This window comes from Staurois parvus, unplaced genomic scaffold (genome assembly GCF_062004578.1).
Source record: "Staurois parvus isolate SC_StPar_1 unplaced genomic scaffold, SC_StPar_1.0 ptg000346l, whole genome shotgun sequence".
Taxonomy (NCBI): Eukaryota; Metazoa; Chordata; class Amphibia; order Anura; family Ranidae; genus Staurois; species Staurois parvus.
In genome coordinates, this window is record NW_028318142.1 from 4,097,355 (window position 1) to 4,120,138 (window position 22,784).

The 22,784-nt window shown below is 43.6% G+C and overlaps 1 protein-coding gene across 2 annotated transcripts in view; it reads right to left on the reverse strand.

The window, feature by feature from the left end:
- SKI (SKI proto-oncogene) overlaps positions 1-22,784 on the reverse strand; it is a 128,704-nt gene that overhangs the window by 16,243 nt on the left and 89,677 nt on the right. For both annotated transcript variants that reach the window (XM_089684354.1, XM_089684353.1), the window contains exon 2: positions 1,023-1,142. In XM_089684354.1, the coding sequence (XP_089540480.1) occupies positions 1,023-1,142 (120 nt within the window). The remainder of the gene's footprint in view (positions 1-1,022; positions 1,143-22,784) is intronic.

Sequence of the window (22,784 nt, forward strand, 5' to 3'; positions counted from 1 at the left end):
TTTTTGCAAATTTTTTTTCTTTTAAAAAGACCAACAATTTTGAGGGAAAAAAAAACTATTTTTGACTTTTTGAAATTAAACATGTGATATACATTTTGTGATATATTTAGGCCAAAATGTATTCTGCTACATGTCTTTGCTAAAAACAATTCCAATACGTGTAAATTAATTGATTTAAGTAAAAGTTGTAGAGTTTACAAAAGGCGTTATAGATACTGGATTTTTTTTTATTTTTTTACTAGCAATGGCGGCGATCAGCAACTTATAGCGGAACTGTGGCGGTCATTCTGACACTGGAGGGAACTGACTTGGTGTCACTGACATCCCCAGTGTCCCCAATACAATGATCAGTGCTTCAAAAAAAAAAATTGACACTGTACTAATCGCACTGGGCAGGAAGGGGTTAACATCAGGGGCAATCAAAGGGTTAACTGTGTGCTGTTTCATAGTAAGCTCTGTGTGTGTGCTTCACTGTAATCACACTGCTTTGGATGGCCGTGCTGTGCACAGCCGCCATCCAAAGCAGTGTGTGCACAAGCTGACAGGGAGGAGAACTGTATTGTTTATGTAGCGTTCTCCTCCTCATCGGAGATCCTTGGAAATCACTGGGCACTGGCAAGTAATCACCAGCCGAGACCTGGCGATTGACAGCTGAGGATGGCGGCATGGGTAGGGCACACGCCCCCCCCCACCCACCTGGACAGATATATATATATACATACATACACACACACACACGTGATTTGCATCAACTTAAGGGTTCAGTGCAGAGATTAGATGAACTTGCCACCCAGGCGTTAGAATTATCAAAATATGATTAATTTTGTATTTAAAAATTCCTTTTACACAAACATCTATCCGAAGATGCCAGTCTGTCAGGTTTTTATTGCAGTTGCCCTCACTACCTGTGAATTTCTTTGGACTAGAGCATCTACTGATCTTTCACTCACATCGGTGACTTGTGTACTCTTAACAAAAGTGTGTAGAATACTGCATAAAAGTATGTAGAAATGTAAACCTACTTTGCTAGAGTTTGATAAATTCCGTAACCAGCTGGAGGACTTGTCCTTCTCAGTGGAGCTTGGGGAGTGGATGATGGCATCGTCTAATTTTGACTTTTTAGTTGGGGGCTCTGAGGAAATCTGTAAAACAGAAGACAGACATTTGAGATCACAGAAAGTCACATAACCCATCTTTGCATTCATTTTCCACAGCAGAAAAAAAGGTTCAGTGTTCCTAAACAGAAGGAATTTACATATCGCTTTCATTGTATACCCATATCATGGAAGTGATGAAATATGGAATTACCTTTGGCTTTATTGGTGTTATGCATTATGCCATTTAGCTGAAAAAGTATTTTGTGGATGACAAACATTTATATATAATCTTGGATTGTAAGCTCCCAGGATCAGGCCCTCCTATCCCTCTTGTATTGAACTATATTGTTGCTGTATTGTCTCCCTTTATATTGTAAAGTGCTGAGCAAACTGTTGGCGCTATATAAATCCTGTACAATAATAATAATAGATGTTTATTTTCATATATACACTAATGCAGCAGAAGGGCTTGCTGGCAAACATTCAAAACTTTTTTTGGTTGAAGGTGTGTTACAGACCCCTTTCATGGGATTGAACTTGATGGTGCCCTCTAGTGGCAAGTTTAAAAACCAACAGAAAAATGCTGGGGAACACCACTACTATAGGTTGCCATAAAACACTCCAATGCCCCGCTTAAAAAAAAAAAAAAAAAATTAAAAATATGGACAATTTGCACCCCCAATGCCACCATGAAAAGATCTCCTCTTAGCAGTTTCTAACTTGACGGGACAGGCCAAATGTGATTTCAGCATGCTACCGGTTTTAGCAACGACTGAAATGGAACCAGTCCCTTTGAGTACCCTCTCGAACCCTCCCTATAAATGACAAACGTCTGCCTTCGCCTGCACATAGAAGGAATATTTTATGTGGCGTGCATCAGAACAGCATAGTCTATGTTTGTTTGTGATGGTTGTTAAGAGAATGACTTCACTCTGCCACAGCTGCACTGGATTCTGGGTAAAATGCCAACTCCTGCTTTGACTTTTCCACAAGTGGTTTGAATCTTGGACTGTAAATCACCCTAAAGCATAGAAAAGACCTCTTGGCAAGAACATCCTTCCTTTCAACACACACACACGTAAAAACGAACAGGGCGTCTCATGAGCAAAGTGCGTCAAATTCTACTTTTTAAAAAACTTACACTGTTTAGGCCCTACAAGAATTCCACATCTAATGTATCCCACTTTTGGAAAAGTACAAGGAATAGATTATCCATGTAAAACAAGAAATAAAGTTTGAAAAAAAACGCCATGAAATTCTTCAGGCAGGAACAGTTCCAAAACAGCAACCGGTCAACTGGATAAAGCAGTTTTAAAGGCAGACATGCTAACTTCAAACAGGATAGTGATTTTACAGGACAACCAACATAGTCTAGGCTGAATTGTACAATCGTAGTGCCATCTGCAGAGGCATCAGCAAGTGTAGGCCTTGCTTGTGCCATTTGGCAAGTGTCCCTGTCAGAAAACTGGCTGACAATTAGAAATCTCTGAAAACGGCAGTGTTTAGCTATAAGCTTTTTTTTTTATATATTGCCCAAACCAAATTTGCCATTTAAGAAAAAAAAAGAAAAAAAAAAAAACCACACACAACAATTACTAGGTGAAGACGTTCCGCTCTAACATCTTTGAGCAAAGATTGTTCATAAAAATGCAAACAAATCTGCAATTTTTTTTTTTTTGTTCAAGAAGGAAGCATTACCTAGTGCAAAGGCAGAACAGTTTTTTTTATTCAGACAAATGACACCAGTGAAGCACCCAAGCAGAGACTGCTTTCTGGAAATTCTGCACCATGGAATAATAGTGTGAAGAAAAAAAAAAAAATTTTACACGCTAAGGCAAGCCAAAACAGATTTTAGGAAACAAGTTAAAACAAGCATTTTCCCTCCTCCTTTTAACAAAAAAAGAAAAACAGACAGGGAGGGAATGGTTTGGTTCAAGTAAGTTTACAGGCTTTGGTCTCTGGCATGCCTGCCCAACAGCGCCAAGTATAATTACATCTCGTTGTAGATAATAGCAAGTCAGACACCAGCGAGCAAAACCAGATTTGAACCAATGACCTCAAGGTGGAAATCTGTATATTCACACTGGCAAAGGCCCATTTTCCAGGGAGACCTGTTATTAAAAGTTCAACAACTTCAAACACGGTTTAGGAAAACGGGAAAAAAAAAAACAGTATTAGGTCGGCAGAACCGAACGGTTTCCATAAAATAAACCATGGAGGCCTTGTCATCATGTGGGTGCTGAGCAATGCAATAACATTGGCCGAGGACACGGCTCACAGATTCTGCAGTTACCGTTTGTAACGGTGGATCCTGCTTTGCTCAAGAGAAACCCGATTCACAATTTTCAAACCTAAACAAATTCTGTTTCTGATGAGTTTTATAGCTGGCCTTGTGTGCACAGATTTCAAGGGGGTACCCCTCAAACAAAAAGCAGAAAACTTCATTTAAAACCTAGATGATGACTTGACTACTACAGAAGCGAACAATGGTATATACCTGCAACCAACCAGCACGGCATTTTCCCTCATGTTTGACAATAGTCTGCAAGTAGAAAGGGGTGCCCTTCAACCAAAAATACAACTTTTTTTGTTTTTCAGAGCCAAAAAGGCTCCACTACTTCGCGCTAACCAAGTACCAAAATTCTCACGTTGCATTTTGATAAAGCTCTGCAGATACAGGACTGATCAAATCAGGACGGTCTAAACCCAAATCTAAACAGAGGTAAATATAGGTCCTAAGGACACACGGACAGGTTTAATGGGCTGAACATAATAAAAATCACTATTCCCAAAGCTCACACTGCAACTACACTTTGCTGCTGCACCATTATGATTGATAAAAGCATTGGAGTCGGGTCCGTTTCCGTGTAGTCTTAGGGTGAGGTCTTTCCTGTTTCACTACCATCTCTTTTACACTGCAAGAACACTAGCTAGCAAAAACCACAACAGGCGCCTGTCTGAGACGTCTTACTTATTTGTTTAAGGCAAACCTCAAAGCTGTAGAATTTTATAGTGTTAAAAAGTGCTAGACAGAAATTCACAGTGGGTAGATCAGTATTTTACAGTGATCCCGTAACATCTGAGAAGGTGCCAACATTGCTCCTAAGTATTGGTGTACTAGCCTGAGGCCATTAGTGGGGTCATTCCCACTGTGCCGAAATAAACATCCCTCATAATTACATTTGTATCACATTATGTTATCAAGTATTCCTGACAAAATGGCCAGTTGCAGCTCTTCAGCTTTTGTGGTAGTAAAAAACTCCGTCAAGGACAGTTGAGGGGCTACAAGCTTCAAGAAAATGCAGATATTCATTTTGGAAGAACTACAAGTAACATCTAACAGAAAAGGAGAACATCCAGTAGAGGAAAGCACAACATAGCATGGCGCTGATTCCAGGCAAGCAGTGTCTGGATACCATTGTACTAGACAAAACAGACTTCAACACTAAACTTCAAGAGGCAGAATGTGTAATCAGAGACACTCGGTGTCTGAAGTGAGGATGAGTCTGTGTGCGAAAACAATTGCCTTCTTTAATTCTCTTTCCCTGTCCCAAGCCACTCCTTTCCTTGGTGCTTCAGTCTCCACTCTCTGTAGAAACAGAGGCTTGTTACCAGTTCATTGACAAAAGGCAAAACAGCACACAATGCATGCAATTATGATAGGGGAAAAGAAGACTTAAGAGTTAATCCTTCCACTTTCTCATTGGAATCACATATGGCCTTCTTAATCTGCTACATTGCCCAAACAGCACCATCTCTGCCCCCAAGAACCATCTACCTGCTTTATTAACATTAGAGACTAAATCAATCAGCTTGAGACTGTTCTGTTGCAAAATCAGAAGTGGGATTGAGATGGAAGAGAGCAGAAATACAAACTTGTGCTCAACTAGTCCATTAAGGGGCATAGAACACGAGGGCTAGAGAACCCCTTTTTTAAATGGAACCTCTCTTACCTAAACAAGTTCCTTTAAAAAGTTTGCCGATTCAGCTGGAATAAACCATTCCTGTCCTTCGAAGACTAAAATATCAGAATGCAAAACTTCCCAAAAATGGTACACCTGCAGGGGCGGACTAACCATTTGGAAACTCTGCCCGAGGGCCCGGGGTCAGTAGGGGGCCCCATGAGATGCCCCTGGTACCTTTTTCATAGGCTTTTTTGAGTTTGGGCAAGGACACAGGGGTCCCATGATCCCCTATTGCCCGGGGGCCCCGAGTTGTCAGTCCGCCCCTGTACACCTGTATTACATAGTCTGAAAGACTTGGTGTTTTTTTTTTTTTTTTTTAATCCAGTTAAATGTCCAGGAAACAATACTGCAAAATAGAAAAGTATTGCACAAGATGAATACTGATATGAACACTGGAATTGTTTGTCTTCTAGGAATCTGTCAGGCTGGGAAAGCTTGCAAAAGGGCACATTTTTATTTACTCATTTGCAAAGAGGTTTTTACTAGGGCAGAGGTAAGGACGGAGGCGCTTCATGATTCCAGACATGTCCATGGTTATATGCAAACACTGAGATTGGGCCCTGTTCCCACAACTGCAAGCATCTGCTGCTCCGAAGTAAAAAATCTCACCTTATGTTAAAGTGTTCCTAAACCCACAACCGTAAAATCAGTTCGTATAACAAGCATGCTTTACTGCATATACACACTGTGGAATCTAAGGGGTTAATCCCCTGCATTGTGCAAAAACGCGGTTCGATCCCATCTTCTCTGATCCTCCCCTTCTTATCTCCTGATGAGACATATCGTGTGGAGACACTCTGCTAGAGAGGGTTTTTTTTTCCTTTGGGAGAGTGCATGTAAATCAGCACAGGGCCAATCAACACTGTCCAGACAGAGGTCAGGGGTTCTACATTCTCCTAGAGCAGAAAGAAAACTCCTCCTACATCCTTTAACCAGTGCTCTGCTAAACACTGATAGAAGTCACAAGACTGCTATATACTGCTGATGAGAAATGGTATTTAACAGTTTATATTTACTAAAATAATTGCATTTCCATCTTCTGTGTAATGTGGGAGACCAGATATAGTGAATGCAGGGTCCGGGGTTTAGTAACACTTTAAGGCTACTTTCACACTGAGGAGTTTTTGAAGCGTTGTGGCGTTAAAAAAAATATAAAAAAAATAAAGTGCCTGAAAAGCTCAAGAAAAATGCTTCCCTATGTATGTGAATGTATATCTATGTGTATAAATAGGAAAAGTCAGCGCACTCCAGTGAGCGACAAATGCACAAAAAGGAACTACAAGCCCTTCCAACCAAAATAGAGACAATATGAGTGCAGCGCTATAGGCAATGTCCAAGTGACAATAAAAATCTATACGATCTTCAAATATGAAAGTATTCAAGATGGTAGACAGTTCAGTGATGGGGGACTCGCAGGGAGTATAGGTGTGATCCAATCCCAGAAATAGATAAATAGATAAAGATGGCATCACCCTTACAGTAGACGTGTATTGACACGAAACGCGTCTAGGAGGAGCCTTCGCACGCCTTGACGTCACGCCGCCGGGTCAGGAGGTCCAGCGGCCCACCCATGTTACCCACTGGTCAGTGTATAGTACCTTTTTTGCAAGCTGCTTTTACTGGCTACAGGCTGCAGGCATGTGCTTTTTGTAACTCCTAATGATTTTTATGTATTGGATTTAATAAATTTTTTTAAAAAACATACTACACTATGAGTATTTTCACTCCTTACACCTGGCACTGAGTTCCCATACCTCAGCCCCAGCATTTTTTAGGTTCTTTGTGTGGACCCAAGGAGCAGTGTGATCCGACCGGACCAGTATCGCTTTACCACCGACGGACCATCTGGGTACTATAAAGCAGCGCCTACATGGGACCACGGCTATATGTAACCTGTACATGCGCATTGTAATTGCGCTTCTGGTAAGTGGGCAATTTATCTATTTCTGGGATTGGATCACACCTATACTCCCTGCGAGTCCCCCATCACTGAACTGTCTACCATCTTGAATACTTTCATATTTGAAGATCGTATAGAATGTATATCTATGTATGTTTTTAACACTGAGGTGTTGTGCTTGTGGTGCGGTGTAAAAACTGCTTGCAGCATCTTTGGGGCATGTTTGGGGAGTAAAAAACACGCCCCAAAAACATCTTTTCCCATTGAAATCAATGGAAAATGCCTGAAAAATGCCTCAGGGAAGCGTTTTTTGGTGCAGTTTTTAAGTCACGTGTCCTTTAAAAACGCTCGCCTATACGTTTTTGCGGCAGATCAGTGTAAAAGTAGCCTAAGGGTTTAGATGACGTGATGAAAAGGGCACATCAACTTGCGCAAATAGTCAATGAGGTGTAAAGTTTCAGAAAGCAGACCTCCTCTGGGTGTAATGACGGAAAGTGAAGAAAACAGTTGCCTCTTGCAATCCCCTATACAAACCGCACACAGATCTGAAAGGGAAGGGAAGTACTAGGTGACAGTCAGGTGTACTACATGCAAATCTGTTGACAAGGAAATGTGGATAGAAGGCAAGAGCTTCACTGTTCCTGCTGAAGAAAAGCATCCCCACAACATGATGCTGCCACCACCATGTTTCACGGTGAGGATGGTGTGTTCAGGGTGATGTGCAGTGTTAGTTTTCCACCACACATAGCGTTTTGCTTTTAAGCCAAAAAGTTAAATTTTGGTCTCATCTGACCAGAGCACCTTCTTCCACATGTTTGCTGTGTCCCCCACATGGCTTCTCACAAACTGCATACAGGACTTCTTATGGCTTTTTTTCAACAATGGCTTTCTTCTTACCACTCTTCCATAAAGGCCAGATTTGTAGAGTGACTAATAATTGTCCTGTGGACAGATTCTCCCACCTGAGCTGTGGATCTCTGCAGCTTCTCCAGTTACCATGGGCCTTTTGACTGCTTTTCTGATTAATACTCTCCTTGCCTCGCCTGTCAGTTTAGGTGGACAGCCATGTCTTGGTAGGTTTGCAGTTGTGCCATACTCTTTCCATTTTCGGATGATGCATTGAACAGTCCTCCGTGAGGAGATATTTTTTATAACCTAACCCTGCTTTAAAACTGCTCCACAACTTTATCCCTGACCTGTCTGGAGTGTTTCTTGGCCTTTATGATGCTGTTTGTTCACTAATGTTCTCTAACAAACCTCTGAGTGCTTCACAGAACAGCTGTATTTATACTGAGAATAAATAACACACAGCCGGACTCAATTTACAAATTAGGTGACTTCTGAAGGCAATTGGTTCCACTAGATTTTACTGAGGGGTATCACGAGTAAAAGGGGCTGAATACAAATGCACGCCACAATCTTTAGATATTTATTTGTAAAGAATTTTGACAACCATTTATCATCTCCCTCCCACTTCACAATTACGTGCCACTTTGTGTTGGTTTATCACATAAAATACATTTATGTTTTTGGTTGTAACATGACAAAATATGACACATTTCAAGGGGTAGGAATACTTTTTCAAGGCAGCGTGTTTGTGTATTTTTTTTTACAGTTTTATGTTTTTATTACAGTTGGCATTTGTATAGTCTAATCACAGAGCCTGTAGCCAGATTACTTAGTTGTGTTTACATACTACGATGTCCACATAAAAACTAAGCTATGAGCGGACATGTCTGTATGAGGCTGTTGCAGTTGGATGTCAGTAAAGCCTCGAATTTAAGCTATGCGCTAGGCTACTCTTTGCTGTATTCTGCAGAATTCTGTACCAGGACTCCCCCCGCCCCGGCTCCACACTGTGTGCATTCCTTTCTACAATAGATTTTTTTTCTGTAAAGGAAGGAAATAACAGTCTGTGAGTAAGCTGGGGAAAATGTACAAGCTCTGTTGTTTAAGCTGAATCACCCCTGCTAAATCATAGCTCTGTCAGCATGACCACCAACACATCTTTAGCTGGCAAGATTTTTGGCATCCACCAGTTGGGTTTAGTGGTACCCACCCACATAGTGAGCCTGCTGCTGCGGAATCTTCCACAGGTACAGTCATCTGAACCCGTGCAGAGTATTTTTTTTCTTTTGCACTTTCAACTGACCTTAGTTTGTATACACATGTATACCCTCGCATGCATGCACGCCCACGTAAACGCCAATTCATGTAGGTATGCCGTACAATTTGGCAGGTTGACAGTTTGGAAGGTGTACTGCCCTTTCCTTTAACTGCTCATAGATACATGCAGAAAATATTGTGAAGAGTGGCTCACCAATTTGGAGTGATATTTCTCAAGACTTTCTCCAGGCCTGTATTAATCTATTTTCTCATAAGTAAAAAAAAAAAAACACATATATACAGTGCCTTGAAAAAGTATTCATACCCCTTGAAATTTTCCACATTTTGTCATGTTACAACCGAAAACATAAATGTATTTTATTGGGAGTGACACATAATTGTGAAGTGGAAGGAAAACAATAAACTGTTTTCAAATTTTTTTACAAAGAAATGTCTGAAAAGTGTGGTGCACATTTGTATTCAGTCCCCCGTAGTCAATACATTGTAGAACCACCTTTCACTGCAATTTCAGCTGCAAGTCTTTTTGGGGATGTCTTTGCCCATCTATAGAGTGACATTTTTGCCCATTCTTAAGCTCAAGCTCTGTCATAAAGTTGGCAATTAGACTTGAGATCCTGAAAGAAGGTATGCCATTCCTAAAGCAATCTGTTTCAGTGCCATCCTGATCGAAAAAAAATTTTGAGGTTCAAAAGCGTGAACGAATAATGCCTTCTTGCAATTAAATTATGCAGGTAAACACTATTTTAAAATAAAGCCATAGCATACAAAGTAGGAGGTAAATCCTGCAAACATTTGGCCAACACCTAATTCTTGCTCCAGTTTCAGGATATGTGACCTAGCCCTTCTATTTAACAGATGTGCACAACATTAGTAATAGTTGGGGCAGCTAACCTTACACAACTGAAATACGGCATCTCCTCAATGACATTATCTAGCATGTCTAAAAGAAATGGATAATAAGCAGTTGCCCCCTTTTCGGGATGAAATGAAGATTTTAAAATCATTTTTGACTGTAAGGAATGTAAATAATATAATGGCTCAAACACTAAAGCTAGTTATGTATAGACAGACCAGGTCTTCAAGGGTTCAAGGACCCTTCCTAGACCTTAAGATCATGTATGAGAAAATGGAACTAGTTCCACAATGATCGCATACATGTGCAAAATATTTTATTTGGTGTTTGCCACCCCTTTTGTTCAATATCAGATAACAGTTACTTGGGAAAGTTGCCTACACATATACTATATGAACTCAGTAGATAAAAGTCCTAAACTAATATGCCTGGAAACAGTTCATGTGTGGGTAAACTTGGCTTTCACAAGAGCGGTGAAGATCTCATATACAAAGTGCAGGCTAGGATGGAAACTGGACTTCCAAAAATAAACGCTGTACTACTGCCAGCATCTGGCGCCCCTGTTCACGGCCATCAAATCCTATTCACAAGGAGACCTACAACTGTCATCTTTAGGGAGATGAAATTGAAAAGCTATACAATTATTCCATTTTGCGATAGGAACAAACACCTATCCCCAAACATACAGTGCTGAGAAGCTCTTTCTAGATTTTTTTTTTTACCTGAATGCACGGCTAATGGACATTAAAATGTATTGATTTGGGATCAACAGAAGCCAGTTCAACCTGCATTACAACCCTGTGCTTTCCCGAAAGCATTAACAAATTACACAGTAAACTACACTCTTTATACATTAACTCTTTCAGGCGTATTTCTATATGCTATGCAAAGTACAATGATAATGTGCAAAATACAGTAACAAAAGCCAACCAAACTGAATTTTTGCTGCAGTCCATGGTCTACTGGTGTATGTGGGTCACTTCAGTTTTTCCGCTTACAAATATACGATGATTGCGCACTTTGCGACCAGGTTTTCCCGAGACATTTACATGGAGCATGGAAACATAACAAATGTGTACACAGAACTTACTAGTTTATTACACTGACCAGAAGCATAAAATATTCCATACACTGTCCCAGTGTTCCCTGCCAGCTCCTATGCATTGTAAGTCAAGTCTGCATGTGCTGGCATTGCATTTTGTGTTTAGGGTGTGTGCCAAAGAACACTTGTGAAGTGACTGAACTGAAGCATATTATCCATCCAGGTTGCCCCCTAAAGCTTTAGAAAAGTCTATGCGCTGTCGATTTCACGGTTCTATATTATATATAGTGTACCTGTAACACCGATTAGAAAGTAGGCCACTATATTAGCTGCACTGAAATAGAGACCCCATTTAGTAGGCCCTGCGGAGTTCACCACATACCCTATATGCCAGGACCTGCCAGCCAAACATTGCTCAGTACTCCAAAATGATGCGTCCAATGCACCACTAACACCACATCCAGGCCAATGAGGTGCTGTAAGAATTGTGAAATGCAAACTGCAATTAAAACAGACAAAAAAAAAATTCTGATTGGTGTCTATAGGATACCGCAAGAGGCAGATTGTGTTTGATTAAACTGATCTAGAGCGTGAAGTAAGCCAAAATTGGTCTATTCAAGATGTTTGCCTGACCTGAATTATTCTCTACACCATAGCAAATTGGAAAGCCTGCCATGTGCATACTTCCAGTAATGTAAAGTGACCCACCAATCACTGCAATTAGGACTGAGCTTAGTCACTGTCAAGATCTGCGAACCTGATGCAGGCTTTAGAAACACAAAGAGATAACTGGCTGCCATACTCCTTTCTTCATGCTGTTGACATTTCGTATCTGCACCCTTCCGGGAACACACAAATCCTATAAGATAATCAAATGCATGGTCTGTTTGTGTCCACTAAAAAAAAAAAAAAAAAGACTTTCTGCTATAGTTATTGCATTGGGAGGGGAGGAGGGACCAAAAAACTAGACAACAGATGCGTTAATAGGGCTAAGATGTAAAACTGTGGAGGAAATCTCAGAGTTTAATTACTTTAAGTGACCGTCATGACTTTGGAAACCTCTGCGCAGATCGGAGGGCAAAGCTAGTCAACCAATTACAGTCTTAGACTTCCAAAGCTTCTTTGGCTTCCTTTAAGATCGTCACGTGTTTGCCGTACAAGATGCTGCGCCCAGAGGGAGGCAGCAGAAAAAGCCTACCTGCCACTCTCCATGCAATTATCCTGTGCAGCATGGATTTAATTCTACTTGGTGCTTAGACGGATGGAACTTGTCTTAACAGGGTTGAAGGGAAAAGCATTTAGGTGCTCGCTGCATGTGCTCAGACACACATTGTACAGCTTCTTAAAAACATACAGCATGCCGAGGCTCGTGGGAGATTTAAATGGCAGTCTTGCAGGCGCCTGGAAAAACTAAGGACTTAACTAGTCTATTTCAGAGGGGGCCATTTAACCATGTGAGTGCTGGCAAGGACTCTTCTCTAGCTGCTACTGTCAGTTTGACAGTCTGTTAAAAGGGACGAAGAACTGCAAATCCCTGTATAGATAGCAGTCCATGTTGGGATTTGAAGCTCCCAAATCAGCATGATGGCTATATATCAGCCTTGCTCGCAAACACTTGCTGGTAGTAGAAGCTGAAGCCAGTTGTTTATAAAACCGCAAAAAAAAATGGCGGTTGCATTTCTTGTAGAATTCAGAACACCTCTTAAAACAGTTACTAGATCTTGTGGCGCATTTAACTTTGGGATGTTGTATTTTCATCTGATTTTCCATTTTTTGCTATTACAGCGCTTAATGACAGCATGACAGTTCCATGGTGGGCTCCGCCTTCAGCTCCAACAGACACCTTTTCTGTATACTGGGACATAGATAAAAACCACTTTAGGAAATGTATAGCTCTGGTGACTCCAGCACGAGATGTTAGAGGGTAGTTCCTTAATGTGACGGTGCCCATCTGCAACCTGTTTGGGTGGGGCTAGCTTCAGTATGGAAGTTAGCAAAATCTGGCAATTTTCTCAATTTCAAGTGGCCAGATGATATATATGACTTACTGACTGGGATGCAAAGTGATCGTCTTACCAAGGTTTTAGTCCAACACAGGGCAGTGAAACATTTCAGTGAGCATTTATGAGAATTGCTACATATATTGGTTTTCACACTGACAAAGCAAGTGTGAAAATGTTGTTATATTGGACAAGAAACTACTGTGTATTACAATATTTTAGCCACCTGTGATACTTTTTCCTTGGCTATCTGCAGAATTTTACTGCAGCAATTAATGCGAAGGAATGTCATTCCCAGGTTCAAGGGGAGACAACTGCTAAGGAGATTTGTTTCTGCCATGAAAGGGATTTGCCTAGGTCAATGCTGTTATCAAATCCCAGACAGATCACAGTCCTTGCTGGGCAGCTTGCTGTATTAAGCCTTCCTTTTCAAGACCAATTACTTTTCATGTCTGCTGCCTGAGCCAAAAGACTGGGTTGCTGATAATACCAAGCTCCTCCTTTTTGTTCCCCATATGCTGGCAGAAGGATGATCCACAAAATACCGTGGACCATTTATGCCATCCCGATTGTTCCTAGCATCGCAGTTTAAAGTCACTAAAGCTATAGGAACCATAGTGAATACGTCCCCTGTACAAGGACTTCAGTTTGGCGAAGATTTACAGTACTAGAAAAGTCATACCCGATAAACGTGTTTTGTTTTCACTATCCAAGCTGTAAATAATGGTCCTGTCACTGCAATGGTCACACATAGAATTCTAAAATACCTAACTGACAGCAGCAAAACCTCAAATGCCAATATTTCTGGACAGCACTTAAAAGTCTGCATTAATTATTTCTATCACCTGATTATAAAACCATTGTCATAAAAGGAAAACTGTTTTTAATTATTTTTGCTACCTTTTGGTCTCTTAAATATACCACAAAGGAGTATGTTATGTTTGTTCAATAACTGAAAAAAGAAAAAAAAAATTCAGACTCTTGCAAGCAGATGACTTCAGTTACATTGTTCTCAGTTATCTGGCTACAGAACATATTCCCCCTGTTATGAAGAGAAGATGGTGTTTAGTAGTCCTGCCCTAGGGAGACAATGATGCTCCTTTGCAGATGGAGTGAGGAAGTGTCATCACCTTAGGACAGGAAGGGTGTTACTGGTAGGATCATCAGGTGAAAATGAATAAAAAGGCCTGAAGAAAATGAATGCAGTCACCATAGCTAGAAGACTAGTAAGCTGCAATATTACAATTTTGTTCTTGATTTTTGGATGCACTCTAAGCCTGATACAATGTTGATGCTTTGACATAAAATAGGTAGGATAAGGAAACGAGTACATAGTTGGCAAGGGTATAGGGTACTTCATCTGATCAACTGCAGGTGCACCTCTTGGGCTGCATATGGTGATTTCTGCAGCTTCACTTACTGAACTATACCAGGATTTTTAATTGCTGCAATAAACAGTGACAACCCACTTTAGAGCTGCAACAAAAACAAAGACAGAAAGGAACTCATCAATATTATACATTTGGAAGGCAGTCAAGAAGATATACATTTGGAAACAATACTACAGGTCATGGTTCATAGCAGAAAAGCTAAATGTTTAGGAGAGTGCAATCTCCAAGCAAGAAAAAAAATGCACTGCATATTTATCAGCACTTTGAACTAGGAATCGAAGTGCTCAACTGAATTAAGTTGGCCACAGACGAGTCCGTTTTTTTTTTTTTTGCTCAACCAGCATGTTGCAGTCTATAGCCTGTAAAGCTGAATCGAGGATTTAATTTTTCCAACAGGGTGGTTGAACAGAAGTTGATCAGTTCTGTTCAGCTGCAGTGGACGTGCATGGATAGAAATTCAAAAGAAAAACAAAACGAAACCAGCACTCCAATCTTCATGCAAACCAAGGAATTTATCGAATGCCAACCGAAGAGGTGAGATCGGGAAATCTGACCACTAATGAATAAAAACAAACAAGGGCGCACTCTCATCGTGCATTACCGTGGTATAACACGTAATTTATTACATAGAAAGGATGTATACTCACAAACCAACGTGATAATGGGCAGTAAAGGTGATCCACAAAAACAGTCACAATGCAACTGTGTCTAATGATGCGGATAAGCTGTCAGGAATGGATTCAGCATTGGTGGTGGGACTCTCCTGCCGTGTGGGCTGCAGTACCAGAGCTGACCAGCGGGTGCTCTCAGCACTGGTGGTGGGACTCTCCTGCCGTGTGGGCTGCAGTACCAGAGCTGACCAGCGGGTGCTCTCAGCACTGGTGGTGGGACTCTCCTGCCGTGTGGGCTGCAGTACCAGAGCTGACCAGCGGGTGCTCTTAGCAGCCAGAAGCTCACAATCAGCCAAACCTGGGGCTGATTACAGAAAGGTGTATATAAGGCATGACCAGGCCTGTGCTCTTTGCCTTGGTGTATGTCTCCCCATGTGCCCCTGTATCCTGTTCCTAGTTCCTGTGAGAAGATACCTTGTTGCCGACCCTGTCTGATCCTGATTCCTGTTGACCGTCTCCTGCTCTGACTACTGGCTCATCCCTGACTATTCTTCTGCCTGATCCTCTGTACTGCGCTGTCCGTGAGTTACTGAACCCGGCTTGTGACCTTGACCATTCTCTGCCTGCTCCTTTGATACCTTGCTGCCCGCACGTTGCTGACTTGGCCCGTCTGACCACGCTAACTACTCTGCCATCCATCCATCCTGCACGGATCCAGCCGTACCTGCACATACCTCTGGCGGATCCCTCTATCACTAGCAGGTGTACTCAGGGGCCGCGACCTGGTTCCTGTCTGCTCCAAGTCCATCCCCACCATCAGGGGCCCTGGTGAATAGCAGACTGGGACTTAGACTCCGCGCCCTGGGGAATCCTGCCCTGAGGACCGCTAGAGGTACCACCAGGCAGTCGTTACAGAACCCTACGGCCGGCCTGACCATTCCACCTCTCCAGCCCTGACTACGCCTGTGTTCCTGCACCTCCTAAGATTAGTGGAAGGTTAGTTTGTTCACTGTGCGTTTATATATATCTGGGTGGCTAATAATACCTGTATAATACTATACCTGAGACCTGCGTTTCCCTGTGTCAGTCCACACCTTTCTGGTCACTCCTTGATTCCTGACATCACACCAAGGCCTTTCCTGACCAGAAGTGGCTGCCACAGGGAAGCCATCTTGACTTGTCGTGAAGGATGCATCCTGATGAGGTTGTATATTTGTCTATGCTAGTCTTTGATGACAGGGAATATGCCTATAAGACTCTGCGGGAGTATACCCGGGATCAGCTGCTAGAGTGCATACGGGTCGCTCATTCCCTAGTAGGTCAGGACCTAGAGCTCTCTGAGGTGCAACCTTTGATTCAGGCTTGTATTGAGTTGGCTTCATCTAGTACCCCTGAAAGCAGGGATGAATTTCTTCCTCCATTCAGGGCGAGTCAAGTAATATCACTGGTATGGTTGTTGGAGGATGATCCGGATTGCTTCTTGGAGCATTATTCAGCATATTCACCACAGGTGCTAAAGAAGTGTATAAACGCAGTGCAAACTTTGATCAGACAGGCCTTGTGTAAGCTGAGCGTTGTCCAACCCTTACTGCAGACATGGACAGACTTGTTACACCCAGCCTCAGTCAGCTTGCAACGAACCAGTCCTGTTTCTCATCATTCCTCTGCTCAAAGCTCTTTTCCTGCATTCCCGACAGCACCCCCAGTGACAGCCCCCCCAGTGACAGCCCAGTATACCCAGCAATCTGCCACATGTCGGTACCCTGCTCCCACTCACTGTACCATCCTGCCAGTTGACTCTGTGCCAGTTGACTCGGTGCCCGCTGTCGTACCAGTTGACTTGGTGCCCGCTGTCGAGCCAGATGACTTGATGCCTGATGATTCGGTGCCAGTTGACTTGGTGCCCGCTGTCGTACCAGTTGACTCGGTGCCAGTTGACTCAGTGCCCGCTGTTGAGCCAGATGACTTGATGCCTGATGACTCGGTGCCCGTTGTCGTACCAGTTGACTTGGTGCCAGTTGACTCGGTACCCGCTGTCGAGCCAGATGACTTGGTGCCTGATGATTCGGTGCCAGTTGACTTGGTGCCTGCTGTCGTACAGGTTGACTTGGTGCCAGTTGACTCAGTGCCCGCTGTTGAGCTGGATGACTTGATGCCGGTTGACTCGGTGCCTGCTGTCGTGCCAGTGGACTCTGTGCCAGTTGACTCGGTGCCCGCTGTCGTACCAGTTGACTCGGTGCCCGCTGTCGAGCCAGATGACTTGATGCCTGATGATTCGGTGCCAGTTGACTTGGTGCCCGCTGTCGTACCAGTTGACTCGGTGCCAGTTGACTCAGTGCCCGCTGTTGAGCCGGATGACTTGATGCTTGATGACTCAGTGCCCGCTGTTGAGCCGGATGACTTGATGCTTGATGACTCGGTGCCCGCTGTCATACCAGTTGACTCGGTGCCAGTTGACTCGGTGCCCGCTGTCATACCAGTTGACTCGGTGCCAGTTGACTCGGTGCCCGCTGTCGTACCAGTTGACTCGGTGCCAGTTGACTCGGTGCCCGCTGTCGAGCCAGATGACTTGATGCCTGATGATTCGGTGCCAGTTGACTTGATGCCCGCTGTCGTACCAGTTGACTCGGTGCCAGTTGACGCAGTGCCCGCTGTTGAGCCGGATGACTTGATGCTTGATGACTCGGTGCCCGCTGTCGAGCCAGATGACTCGATGCCAGTTGACTCAGTGCCCGCTGTCGTGCCAGTTAATTTGGTGCCTGCTGTCGAGCTTGGTGACCCGGTACCCGCGGTTCTGCTAGAAGGCTTGGTGCCCGCTGACGTGCCCGGTGACTCTGTGCCCGCTGTCGTGCCAGATGACTTGGTGCCCGCTGACGTGCCTCTGCCCGCTACACAGCCCGACATGCCAGCCCCTGATGTCCAGTTAAACTGGCCGATAACTGATACCCAGCCTGCTCCTGGAAATCCTGTGCCCAGTGACCTGCCTTCCTTGGTTCTCCTACACAAAGAGAAGTCTACCAGCAGGAAACCCAGCCAACCGGTTTACTCCAGCAGTAGGATATTCAGCCAGTTACCGGACCCGGGCGGTGGAACATTTTGCCCACTAAGGACTGTTTGGAGCGTCCTGAGGCCGCTCCTTGAGGGGGGGGTTCTGTCAGGAATGGATTCAGCATTGGTGGTGGGACTCTCCTGCCGTGTGGGCTGCAGTACCAGAGCTGACCAGCGGGTGCTCTCAGCACTGGTGGTGGGACTCTCCTGCCGTGTGGGCTGCAGTACCAGAGCTGACCAGCGGGTGCTCTCAGCACTGGTGGTGGGACTCTCCTGCCGTGTGGGCTGCAGTACCAGAGCTGACCAGCGGGTGCTCTTAGCAGCCAGAAGCTCACAATCAGCCAAACCTGGGGCTGATTACAGAAAGGTGTATATAAGGCATGACCAGGCCTGTGCTCTTTGCCTTGGTGTATGTCTCCCCATGTGCCCCTGTATCCTGTTCCTAGTTCCTGTGAGAAGATACCTTGTTGCCGACCCTGTCTGATCCTGATTCCTGTTGACCGTCTCCTGCTCTGACTACTGGCTCATCCCTGACTATTCTTCTGCCTGATCCTCTGTACTGCGCTGTCCGTGAGTTACTGAACCCGGCTTGTGACCTTGACCATTCTCTGCCTGCTCCTTTGATACCTTGCTGCCCGCACGTTGCTGACTTGGCCCGTCTGACCACGCTAACTACTCTGCCATCCATCCATCCTGCACGGATCCAGCCGTACCTGCACATACCTCTGGCGGATCCCTCTATCACTAGCAGGTGTACTCAGGGGCCGCGACCTGGTTCCTGTCTGCTCCAAGTCCATCCCCACCATCAGGGGCCCTGGTGAATAGCAGACTGGGACTTAGACTCCGCACCCTGGGGAATCCTGCCCTGAGGACCGCTAGAGGTACCACCAGGCAGTCGTTACAGAACCCTACGGCCGGCCTGACCATTCCACCTCTCCAGCCCTGACTACGCCTGTGTTCCTGCACCTCCTAAGATTAGTGGAAGGTTAGTTTGTTCACTGTGCGTTTATATATATCTGGGTGGCTAATAATACCTGTATAATACTATACCTGAGACCTGCGTTTCCCTGTGTCAGTCCACACCTTTCTGGTCACTCCTTGATTCCTGACATCAGCTGACGCGTTTCAGGAGTTAAAAGCTCTGAGGAAGGGGGTTTAACTCCCGAAACGCGTCAGTTTATCCGCATCAATAGACACAGTTGTATTGTGACTGTTTTTGTGGATCACCTATACTGCCCATTATCACATTGGTTTGTGAGTATACATCCTTTCTATTTAATAAATTACGTATTATACCACGGTAATGCACGATGAGAGTGCGCCCTTGTTTGTTTTTATTCATGGACAGAAATTCATCCGGTCCCTGCAGAACCACCTTATTTTCGATCCACGTATGGCCAGCTTTAGTATACTAAACATCAGATGAGCTTACTAGGAGTTGAGGGTGAAAAATAAATCTTATTTGTGATTGTTGGCTGTAAGAGAGTGATGGAAAAGGTAAACCTGCCCACAATGTAAAATTCACCTAATTTTTGTCAAAGGTTAAATATTAATAGATTCAATTGTAATCTTCAAGCCACTCTTGCAATTTGCACACCCCTGCCACACTATATAGCCAGGAGAATTCATTCCCTTTTTTAAACACAACAGGCAAAAAAAAAAAAAAAAATACACTTGGTCCATTCCAGCATTCCCTAGCCAGCTGATTGGATATGGCGGAGCAGAAGCACCAACTAGATCGACCTGCTGCTTTTATTATTTGTAAACAAGCAAATAAGGGACGATCATTTACATGTGTTTCGAGTTTTCAAAACCTGTCATTGTAGTCTGGGAGAATTTGTTTTTCCTCCATCTGTCTCGAGCTTGGCTGTAACCAGTAGTGACTAATGGCAGTTTGTCAATTTATAGAGCTCACAACAAAAATAAAAAAATAAAAATAAAATTAAAATAAAAATAAAACAACCCCCCCCCCCCCCAAAAAAAAAAAATATTTTAAAAAAAGGGATTGAAGAACTGCTATAGGTTTCGGCAGCTTACCTATAAAGACCTACATGTTCTGCTGAACACGCAGATAATTGAAATCACCCTTTTATAGCACTGAAATGCCACATGCAATAACAATCCCAGCGCTTTAAAATCTTAAACTCGTACAAACGTGACCTTCTTTGGTAAGTACAAGCTCAGACTGATCAAAGGGGGGAAAAAATGGAAAAAATAATAAAGCCAGCCGAGTCTGGAGAGCTTGCAGCAGACAGCTATGTGTCTGCAGGGTTTGAGAACCGCTCGACGTCAGCAAGCCTGGTGGTTTATTTGTACAGCGCGGTTAATAAGGGCTGATTGTAATCGACCGGCATTAAAACATGTTGCCCAACGTGTGATCTCAACAAAATCTGTTCTCATCAGTTAACGGGGGGACTTTTTCTCCTTAAACCCACAGTGTCTCCTAGACTACAGAGGCACCATTCATCCCCATATTATTGGAGGTTCCTCTGACCCCCATTTCGGTGAGGCCTCTATAAATGCACTTCCTGAGGAGAAATCGGGCAGCCATAAATTCTTTCACATCAATTCCTGCTCGGCTAATGCAGTGCTGAGACTGTAGCTTTTTCCCTGTCCTCTCTTTCCACTTTGCCTTATGTCAAATCAAATTACGTGAACAATCAATTTTTCTGTCTAGCCATTTTTTTTTGTACGTTCGCGCCTCACGGGAGGGGGGCCGGAGGGGAGGGAAGGAGCAGGGTGCTTGGCTTCTTGCCAGAGATTCATCAATAGGCTGTCTCCACGTGTGGTGGAACTGCATGGCGACAATCTGTCCCTTTGCCTCTACTTACTCCCTGGCCGTCGGCCAGGCCTCACACCTGCTTTTTAACAGTGGAACCCACTCAGAATGTAAGCACGAGGTACAAAATTAAAAGAAAAAAAAAAATAGGTTGAGGTACAGAGTAAGTAGAAGACTTTTGGCGGTCAAGGGCAACATTTAAGTCGCAGCATCCTTCGCAAAACATCAAAGCCTCCTGTGTTTCAATTAAGCCACGGGGAACTTGCAATCTGGAAAATCTATAATTATGTGGGTGTTTTCCAGGCAGGCCGACAATAACGAAGCAGAAAAGCAAAACAGTGTTGAAAGTTTAAGAGAAGGGGGAAAAAAAAGGAAGAAAAAGATCAGCTAAACTCTTTCAAATATTTAACAGTAGAATTTGGGTCTAAAATCCAAATTATCCTTATAATGCAGCTTAAAAGGATTACACATTGTTCATTTACATTTCATTTTGCCATTTTAAAGTGCCAAACTGTTTAAAGTAGGGGCAAACCTTTTTTGGATTTGGATACAGTAATGGAAGTTAGAACCTCTGTCGGGTTCTTCTGGCTGTCCATTTCTTGGTCACTGGGAATGAAACTTAGGCTAAATCCAAAATGTTGAGTTGCTCCCTGAGCCATAATAGTGGGGAAACGTCCAGTGTGGATGCTTATTCCCAGTTCAACCTTTTTATCTAAAAAGGTATTTTTCTCACATGGGAAATGTATGCTCTTTATCCAAATAAGTCTACAGGATGGAGAAGTAAGATCTCCCTAATGAGATACAGATGGTTAATAAAATGTTTGCCTATTCTAAGAGGAGGAAAAAAAAAAAAAAAAAGTTTTGGCTTTGGATATACTTTACCGTTCACACAAAGCAGTGGCTTCCCTAACTTCTCTTAGGCCTGTAGCCAAAGTAGCAAAACTGCTGTCCCGGGTCTCAAATAATGGAGGTGTTGCCCCAATTGCACTGGCTTCAGTAAACAAAGTACAGTGTGAGGAGTGACTGTCATGGTGGGAGGTAAGTTAAGTGGCAAGCCACGACCAGTCCCACTTTCTGCTTACCTATGCTCAAGCAGCATGACACGTCCAATCACAGCTACCCCATTGACAACCCCCCCAGCCACACAAATGTGATTGTGGGTGCTGAAGTTTCCGCAGACATTTGTCGACCTTCTGGATATTATGTGTTAGACATTCTTCAAGCTCGTTCACCATTGCCTAGTGATTTGGGCAGGATGAGCACGGATCTGAACGCACAGCAACATTAAGGAAGTGTTTGTGGAGCTAAAAGTGATTTATTGAAGAAAATTAACTGTAGTAGAACATTTCAGGCAGTGGAAAGGAGCATATAATCATCTTCAAGTAGGCTTTAGTTTTACTTTAAAAATGTCTAAGACAAGGGGGATGAGCAATGCAACTTGTTGGCTGTTCTCTGAAACTTCAGGGTGTCTCGCTGTATTTGGCATCAATATTTTGAGGGTTTCGATATGTCATTTTATTAGCCCACAATAATCATGCAGATCAATTTCTTGTAACCTTAAAGTGGAATTCCAGCTGATTTAAAATAAATAAAAAAGTCAGCAGCTACAAAAACTGTAGCTGCTGACTTTTAAACTACAGACACTTACCTGTCACTCGGTCCAGCTGTGTCCTCACCATGGCTGGTTTCAGCAGCCGTCTTCTCTCCCCAGTGCCGCCATCTTCAGTGTGGGCACCCAGCTGTGACAGCTTGCGGCTTCACAGCCGAGTGCCCACTGCGCTTTGTGAATGGTCCCGTAGTCTTCTGGGACCTGTCACGTGTCCCAGAAGACTATGGGGAGGACAACTTCCACTTCCAATCGCCTTAGGCGATCGCAGTGGAAGTGGGTACCTGTCAAATTCGTGTACCTGTCAAATTCGGGTACCCGCTCCCCCCCCCCCCCCCCCCCCCCAAGTCCTCAAAGGTGCCAAG